Source organism: Pundamilia nyererei, unplaced genomic scaffold (assembly GCF_000239375.1).
Source record: "Pundamilia nyererei isolate P.nyererei 1_Seehausen unplaced genomic scaffold, PunNye1.0 scaffold00122, whole genome shotgun sequence".
NCBI classification, from domain to species: Eukaryota; Metazoa; Chordata; class Actinopteri; order Cichliformes; family Cichlidae; genus Pundamilia; species Pundamilia nyererei.
In genome coordinates, this window is record NW_005187523.1 from 1,866,284 (window position 1) to 1,876,035 (window position 9,752).

General features: G+C 39.6%; 1 protein-coding gene across 6 annotated transcripts in view; it reads right to left on the reverse strand.

Annotated features, from left to right (window-relative positions):
• The window catches only part of osbpl8 (oxysterol binding protein-like 8), a 94,861-nt gene that overhangs the window by 56,429 nt on the left and 28,680 nt on the right, over window positions 1-9,752 (reverse strand). For all 6 annotated transcript variants that reach the window (XM_005742668.1, XM_013913260.1, XM_005742666.1 and 3 more), the window contains exon 2: window positions 4,259-4,356. In XM_005742668.1, the coding sequence (XP_005742725.1) occupies window positions 4,259-4,303 (45 nt within the window). In that variant the 5' untranslated portion in view covers window positions 4,304-4,356. The remainder of the gene's footprint in view (window positions 1-4,258; window positions 4,357-9,752) is intronic.

The following is a 9,752-nucleotide window of genomic DNA, read 5'->3' on the forward strand; positions in this document are numbered from 1 at the left end:
TGAGTAGAAGGCTGCTATACCAGTAGCAGACCACTTATTTATAAGTAACCTTCAGTTCCTCTGATTGTTTTTCCACTTCACTTGTTCTTTGTCTGTTGAAAACAAAGGCTATAATTTGCACTTCAGTGGTCATAACAACAACGATCTGTAAAAGTGCCATGTATCATATGTGACACTACACAGGACTCCGAGGACAGCTGCCACTCTTCTAGCATCATAACTACAGCTCATGAGCAGACAATCAAGCTGAGGAAGTCGATACTCCAACAGTGGTGTTCACCTGTTTGTCAGTGTGTGTGGAAGCTTTATCAGTTTAGAAATCAGCTACAGCTGCCACATCATCTTTTCAAAGTTACTGTTTTTTTCTAGCTTTCAGTTTCAGTTTCTGAGGTCAACGCTGTGAAAGATGAGCTCGCTTTTCCTGTTTACTTTAACCAGTTTGTTTTAGTGGTGACAATGTGTTTAATCAGCCCACGCTGTCACCTCTGCTCTGTCAACACCACCCTCATCTACACAGTGATGCTTACAAAGTAAGGCAGCCTCAGTTCCTCACTCCCCAAGAGGAGCCTGAAGCCAATTTTCACCTCTGGTTCCTTGAAGCCTCCTGTTGCTTCTTCCTCCTGTGACATTATGTGGCATTTTGGATTCTGGTACAAAGAGTCTCTATAAGCTCTGCTAGTTGAAATCTTTTCATCAGAGCCGCTCTGTTTATTTTGCCGATACCTGGGGCAAAATAAATATTCCTGACTATCAGTCTGAACAGTGTTCTGAACGAAGCATAATCTGACTTTGAACTTGCATTTGAAGTCAGGGCTGTGGTGGGCAACTTTCACAGCTGAAAGTTTAAACAACTGAAGGTGCTGTTTACATAGGTGCTCATTCCCTTAACTTACCAAAAGGCTTTTTTTTTTTTCGACTGGTAGGAAATTTAATCAGTCAAAAGCTTCAGGATAACCTAGAACTGGAAATCTGAACGTAATGTTACCATCAACCATTTTCATACATATAGAAACAGCTGGAAAGTGTTTCCATTGTGCAGCTAGTATCGGTACACTAATGTTCACTAATTGCAGTCAGTTACTATCTGTTCATGATAAGAGACGCATACTTGCTGGTGCAACATAATGTGCCACACAGTATATGTGACAGCGCTAGTGCTATGTTAACCAAGTTCTCCCCTGAACACCCTGCTCCCTCAAAAGTAGATCAAAGTGGTTCAGCGACCGTGCAGGGCTTCCTGACATGCATGAGAAGAGTTCACTAAGGGCTTACAGCATCTGCAGACTTTTATTATCAAAGTAAGAAACAGGGTGGAAGCAATTTTGACCGCAGTTATATCCATACATATTCACGTTGATACAGGCAATTTACTATTTATGTAGAGAAGAGGAGCAGACACTTTTGTAACTGCGCTGTAAAGGGTTAATGTTACTCTCTCCCCGTGTAAACCACTGATGGCGACTGAAAAGATGAGTCCAGGGGGTACACTGCCCCTTACCCAGTGTCAGTTAAAGAGAGTCTCCAAAATTTAATTGTTCATAATTCAAACCTCTTTGCTTATTACCTTACAAAATGGTGAGATGGTTTTTTCTTTAAACATTCATGTTGGAGTTGGCCTAAACTTCTAAATTGTGCATTCTCATTGGCAACTAAGAGGCTCAGTTGTGGGGGAGGATTGGGGAGTGGTGCCATGCAAAAGGCCATGAAATAAATGAGCTTTTTCTCATTCATTTCAAATACCTTAGCTGGTGATCTCTGAGCCACAGACTCTCTTCTTCTACCTCTGAGCTACCTCAAACCCATTGTTCAACTGCATAATGGTTGTTGTGGCTTTTCACTGCTGCCTATTATGACCAGCAGGTCACCAGTGCTTTCATTTCAGTATGTACAATGTAAATGACAGCAGACTGGATGACGGTGGATGTTTGAAACAGGAGGGGGTGGGCTGCCATACACATTCCTGAAGTGTCTCCTGACTGTGAGGATGTCAGAGTTAACGGAGAAGCGGCAGACACCCGGCATGCTTCCCAGAGCCTTTCATCTGGGGTTGGGAGGCACCCTTTTCAGGCAACAGCGGGATGAGCCTGCAGCAAAGTACATCCCACAGTTTAAGTCTCACACCATTCTGGCACTGTAGTCACTTATAATGTGTGATGAAGTGATAACACGCAGCCCTAGAAGCTCAACAAAGCAAGTTTATGCCTAAATCCCAGAGTAGTACAGATTCATTAAATTAAATTCACTTTTTAAAGAACAGCAGTTCAAAGCCAATATTAAAACATGGCTTTCAAACTAATTTATGCATCAGCAGTTTTATTATGCAGTCCCTAAAACAGGCTGTGAGAAATTAGCTTGGGCTACTAACAGCGACTGAAGGTTATCAGAGCTCACTCCCACTCTTTGCAAGAATCAGAGAAGTAAGGCAGGGCTTTTAGCTCCGCTCCCATTCAGTGGCATTGTGTTTCACTGTATGTGGAGGCCTGTGGGAGAGATAGCCTCCACTCTTATCACCCCAGTTATCTGCAATCATAATTGCCCTCCTACTGGCTGCAAAAATGGCTGCTCAGGATTATGACTAAGGCGAAATGAAAGGGCAGAATGAGAACAGAGGATAGAAGGGGTGTTTTGTGAGGGGGGGGGGGACGCTAGCTACCTGACACTATTATGGAGATACAATTTTCATTGATTTTTACTGTCTCTATCAACAATGATCTTATCCTACTACACCAAACAAAAATATGTTTATGCATATGACACAAATGTATATGCATATATTTCTTCAGGCTGTGACTGGATTTCACCCTGCTTTCAAAATAGTTACTGGAAAGTTACTAGATTACCGGACTGTGATGATCTAACATCTGTCCGTTAACTAAAGCTGCAGTTTTAAAAGGCCCAGCAAATAGCATGATAATGTTTCAAGGCACACATGCATTAATATACACACAACATATCGTGGACGATGATGTGTTCTGAGCGCTTCATGACTGTATCCTCAGATGAGAGCACGTTTGATCTTCAACATCTGCACCCAGCACACCACCTGTAGGCTCTGTTTTTTTTATAATGAAAGCGTGTCAGCACTCCATGCCTTGTCACCCTTGCCATATTTGAGTCCAATCATCAAGAACAAATGGACTGGGGTTCCCCTTTGACACGATTGTATATGAATTGAGTTTCACACAGCAATAACAGAGTGTGGCTGTCACAGCTTCCCACAGTACAAAAGAACTTGCCTCATCTTAAACATTTCAGAAACTATTGGAACTGGATTCAATTTCATGCAGCTCACCATAAATAACACAATTACTGTGTAACATATAAAATATAATAGAATTACTGCTTAGTGCACAACATCTTTGGGGGAAAAATATCTAAAAAACAGCTGTTTGCCAACCAAACAGCTTAAATCCTTTGGCACTTGACAAGCAAACACAGTGCTGGCTTTCATGTGCTTTGACCCACACACATTTTACAAAGAACTTAAACTTAACGTCTCCCTGGATGCATTTATACTTTAACATCGAATGTTTAGATGAACCTGATGATGTGTGGCTCGTAGTACTTTTCTAATGTCCTAAAATCTCTCCTCCAAAGAACATTCATCATCTAACTTGACGTTTATATGTTACACGCTGCCACTGCTTTCCAGCTTTTTATTTTATTAACTACATTTCTGAATGTAGACCCGCTGTGTGCTCTGTTAGGAGTAGAACAAATGAAACTATAGACATAAACATCTTTTCTTCTCAACTTTAAAGCTGGATTTTTACTTTGCTACTTTCAACAAGGAACGCCCAACAGGAAGTTGCAACAGCTTTACATTGCAGCACACAACAAAGAACAAGAACTGCAGATGACCGTACCCTTTTCCTTTTCAGTAGCTGAAATCATGATTTGTGTTTGTTGAGGACATTTTAATGACTCATATCTGTGTGACCTTTAATCAAGTGTCAGTTTTGTTGAGCCTGAAAAGTCTGTGGCAGGCTGGTAATATTAGCACCTTACGCTAAGTGTAAATTGTACTTTCTGTCACATAGGCCAAGAAAACAGTGAAGCTTAAAGTTAAGGTCACTTGCCAGATTTGTAATCTTGGGTGTGTCAGTTGCTTGCCACAATGTCTGAAAATATAGCACTTTTACATACTTTATTGTCCTTATTTATATTTTTGGATAATAAATCACATTAGAAATTTCGCTTAAAATGTTAAAAACACATGCCTACCCAGAAAAGTACCCACTTATGCATTATGACTTACCAAAGTTTTCTCAGGTTCCTGCTGGGACTCAGAGGAGGACTCCATGGTTGTGTCAAACCAGAGTTAGGCCTGTCAGTGCTGCTCTGAAGACTGCATATCTGTGAAGAAGAAGATGAGATCAGAGACAGGAGGACTTTACAGCAAGTGTACTAATGTGGACATGTGACTAAAATTCATTTGGGAGTTTAAAAAAAAAAAACGGACTATTTTGAAAGCAGTTAATTCTTTCCTTCATTTGCATGTTTCTCAAAGTGTCCTTTCACCTTATGTGGGAAGCCTACTTTGCAAGATTGGACTTATTTTCCGCATCATGCCTACTCATTTTTTTACAAGTGAGAAAAACCTGGTTGTGATGGCCATATAGAAGCAGAACAAAGGCTCTCTCTTATTTTTGCCATTGTATTCTAATGAATCAGAAACCTCCTCACCATCCACCATTGCCCTTTCCACCCAAACAAGGGTGCTATATCTCCAGGCCTTCAATAAACAGCCCGTTTCCAACGCACATGGGGGAGGATGGAGGATTAGCTTTTCTTTCAGTTCCCTTCCCCAGAGAGCCCTGAAAAATTCATCCTTTCAATACGTCTTTTTCTGTCTGCCTTGAGCTTGTTTTCCCTATAGAAGTGTTGGAGCGTGGCATTGTTTTTAACCTTAATCTATCCAGGGGAAGGTTGTGCTGGTTACCGCTTAGCTGCTCCACTGGACCAGATGGGGATTTGCTCAAGGGTACATCAGTAGAGTAAGTGTTGTAATGTACTCTATGGATTTACAGAAACTTGCTACTGCTTATATATTTGTCAAGGAGTGGGGCAAAATATTGATTTGGCAAAATATTGTGAAACGTTACAAATAACAGTGGCACATGATTTGAATAGATTTGCTGGAACGTATGAGTGTTTCTAAATTTCTAGACCACGTCTCTACATCAACCCTTCTTATGAAATTAATGAGGATGTGAATAGAAGTTAGCTAACTTGCACAGACATTATTTACGTAAAAAAAAACTGATATCAAACTGTGTGAATAATGTATGATTCTGTTGTTTATTTGTAGGGTTATTTATTCTTGTTCATTCCACAATTAGTGTACTGCATCGTGCATGATTGACTTGCTTTGTATTGCACATTGCAGAATAGTAGTATCATGACAACATTGTTATCATTGATTTCTATGACACCCAATCCTGATATTTAAAGTGGTGGGAGTGGGTTAAAGTGTTTGTGTGGGTGGTTTTATTTTTTTTTTATATTTTTTTAGCATTTAACTCATTTAGAGGTAAAAAGTATCAACAAAATTTCCCCCCAAAATGACATATGACAGAATTTTTTATTAAATGTCCATATGTGGACATCTGCAGTCAAATCCATTTTGTACAGGATGTACTGCAGATTTTTAGCAGCAGCACATGAAACGTCATCGCACACACCCGCTATTCAGAATGTCCCAGGACAGACAGCACCAACCATCTCTTACAATTCTGGGTTTTATATTGTTCCAATAGCCAGTGGGTGACATCATCCATAGCTACAACCAGTTATACAGTCTGTGAGTGCTTTATTTATTTATTGAGAAAACTGTCTGATCACATTCTTAACTGGATATATAGAGGTTAAAGATTACAATTTGATGTGTCCCTGCCTGAGAACAGTAATCAGACCATTCATCAAGAACAATCAAAGCTCAAAAGTGTGGAACAAATGCCTTCTGAGGACATAAAAGGACAGTTTCAAGCCCAATGTTAGTGAGCCAGATTAGTGAGAAACAGAATTGTGTGTAGGAAATGTTCAGGAAATCCCAAAGGCTTTCAAAAGGTGGTGCACTGCTTCATTACAGATAATATCATAAGCATAGAATATAATTTTATTTGACCTAATTAACCACTTCCCCACATAAGCCAGCAGTTTTAGATAAATAATCACAGACTAAAAAAAGTGCTTTTTCCTACTAACATTTTGGCAAAGTCAAGTGAGCGGCTGCCAATTTTAAACCACGTTTCCTTATGAAGGTGCCAAGAGGAGAGATGAAAAAAGTACCAGGAAGGAAGGAGTCAAGGAAACGCAAATAGTACCCAATATCAGACCGAGGACAAGAAAACAGCCAGAGTACAACACGGTCATTAAATCCCACCACCAGTCGTTCAACCAATGAGACACTCCAATGCTTCGACAGCCTCAGTTCCAGCCAGCACACACACTTCATGTGGCCTCAATACTCAAGGACCCATCAAGCTGAGACAGATGCTTTCCACTCGTTGTCAAAGTCAGCTTTAGAAATCAGCACATGACTCAGCTGGGAGCAGCAGCTGAGGTAGGAAGAATTATTAGAAATATCAGAATGTTCTATAGCAGTGTGTAGGAGGGTTTTTTCTCTATTGTGATGATTGCTAACACTTACTGCTATTACATAGTCTGAAGCAGTAACAGGAATGATGACAGAATTTCCCTCTGGGGTACATAAAATGTCAAATACAGTTGGCATTTTGACACTGACTTACATTTTCAGTTGATACATTCTCAATTCAACATATGCCTAGCCCATCTTGGGATTATTAAATAAACAATAGCTTTTTATTTGCCCGTAATACGTAATACATCATTATACTAACTACTTTCCTTTTTGCTAAAGCATATAGTTAGGGCTGGACCAGGTGACCCTGAATCCTCCCTTAGTTATGCTGCAATAGACATAGGCTGCCGGGGATTCCCATGATGCATTGAGTTTTTCCTTTCCAGTCACCTTTCTCACTCACTATGTATTAACAGACCTCTCTGCATTGAATCATATCTGTTATTAACCTCTGTCTCTCTTCCACAGCATGTCTTTTATCCTGTCTTCCTTCTCTCACCCCAACCGGTCGCAGCAGATGGCCCCGCCCCTCCCTGAGCCTGGTTCTGCCGGAGGTTTAAAAGGGAGTTTTTCCTTCCCACTGTCGCCAAAGTGCTTGCTCATAGGGGGTCATATGATTGTTGGGTTTTTTTCTCTGTATCTATGAAGCGCCTCGAGGCGACTTATGTTGTGATTTGGCGCTATATAAATAAAATTGAATTGAATTGAATACTTTTTGTTTTGTTTTTTTATATGGTGAGTTTGCTGGAATAAGGAAGCCATATTGTTAAATATGAGCAAGTCCCTGTACCTAGAGTAACCTGGTGAAAGTGGACAACGGGAGAATTTGCACTGTGGCACTCAGTGCATGGCTACTCATGGCTATGTAAAAGCTGGCACTATAAAGAATCCCCATCCAATTTCAACATTGCATTATTATTCTTTCTGCTAACAATACTTGTTAACAGTATTACTTACTGCCTGATAATTATTATTATCTTCAGTAAACAGCATGTCAAATTGCAGATTTATTAGAGTCAATTAATAAAACAGAAGGCACGCCAATGACAGGAACTTAATCTTCTGCTTCTATTTTCTGGACTTCGTCATATCCTTTGCTGGCACTTGTTTCAGTTGGACCACAGCAGTCTGTGAGCAAGGAGCTATGCATCATTGCCAAAGATAGAGGGCAAACACAGAGGGAATCCTAAAATTGTGGCTTGGCAGCGGGCCCCAAAACAAAGCCAGAAATACAAGCAGGGTTGGGCTTTTTTTCCCCACAGACCCCCAAAAATGATAGTGTTGCATATTTTCAAACACTACAGAGGCTAACTGTTGGTTTTACAAGGTACTTCCAATATGATGAGGTTCTTAAAGAAAATCACTAGGATGAAATACCACTGATGTCCTTCATAGTTGGATGTGTCCCTCAGTGGATATGACGGTACAGTCATGGGAAAAAGAACATTTTCAAAAGACTATGCAGTCCTGTTCTTGAATCGTTTCTTTCCTAGTTCTTATCTTGTAGATTTGCTGCTGTGTTTGCATGATAGTCTCATTTGACTCTAGAATACTAGAGTTCATGGTAAACTCAATAACTGCAAGGTGCCCTGGTCCTGTGGCTGCAAAACAAATCCCAATCATTACCCGTGGTCAACATGCTAGGCAGTTGGCATCAGACATTTGTGCTGATGTGCTGTGTTCAGTTTTTGCTGTGGTGGCAAAACATCTCTACTCATCTCGTCTGGTTGTCCAGATTCAACCTTGCAAACCTAAGCAGTGCTGCCATCTTCGTTTTAGAGAGCAGAGGCTTTCGTCTAGCAGTTCTTCCAAACAAGTCATATTTTTCACTACCGCTTCTTTTGCTCCTTTAATTTCTAAACATTGCACCGTGTGACCTTTGGTGTAAATTTCCAATCCCAATGTCCCAATGCTAAGCTGGTTGTATTGATGTTGCTGTCCACTGTCCAAAGGTGAGACAGCTCTCTGACATCTGGGGAGGCACATTTACACTGCTGTCACTACTGAATACTTGGAAAATGAATGCCAATGGTTAAGTGACTCATACAAGTCTACCATGCTAGCTGAGAGAAACCATGTGACTATGTCATAAGTTGGGTGCTGATATTTCAGAATTCAAACAGCAAACCACAGAACAAAAAGTTTTCATATTTTAATTTTCTTTACTTATGCTTTTAGCATGTACAGCACTTTGTGAACTCTGGTTTTATGTTAAAGTGCTTTATAAATAAAGGTGGTATGGTATGGTATATTCAGTTTTTTGATGATGGGTTTAATCGCTCCATTATTTAAAAAAAAAAATTGTATTCACCGTTTGTTCATGATAGTAATGCTTTATCAAAACCTTATTATTTAAATGCTCAAAGATTAAATTATTCAGAATATAAAATACATATAAAAAGGAAAAATACTAATCCATGAAAAAAGGAGGAGGAAAATAAGAAAAATGGCAGATGTCATTTCTGGGATGGCAAATATTGTCATCTGCCATCCCAGAAAGTGATGAGGCCTGTGTAACATCGTAGACTCAGCTGTTAACTCATATTGCACAATAATAAATCTGAATAATTAAACCAGTTATAGTATTTCTGGAGCAGACTGGGGAGGCTGTCAACCTTTATTTTTAAGAAAGACATTTTTGAGCAATAACTGAGCAAACAAATCGATATCGAGCTGCAAAACATATTTCAGCTTTACAATAAAGCCTAATTTAGCAGAAATACAACAATAAAATACAAATTAGTCTAACATTACGAATAGGGGTAAATAATTAAAATCTTTTACTACAATACTGTTATTGCCAACAAAATGGTATAATTGTGAAATGGAGAGGGTGGGGGGGGGGCAACGATTTAGGAGAGTCCAATTTACCCGCACAATCCACCAATATTAAACCAGTTTGTCGGTATTGGAATTTATCAACCAGTAAATGAAAATTGGAAAACTACATTACTGACAGCAAAAACAGTGTTGATAGTATAGTATAGTATTTATTTATTGTCATTGTCAAGAACAATGAAATTGCGTTTGGGGCTTCCATACAACCCAAAAAAAGAAGAAAATAATAAATACCCCTTAAAACCCAAGTGTACATATTTAACCCAGTGTGACTCCAATGCAATAGACAATCCTTAGCAATAACATGAGA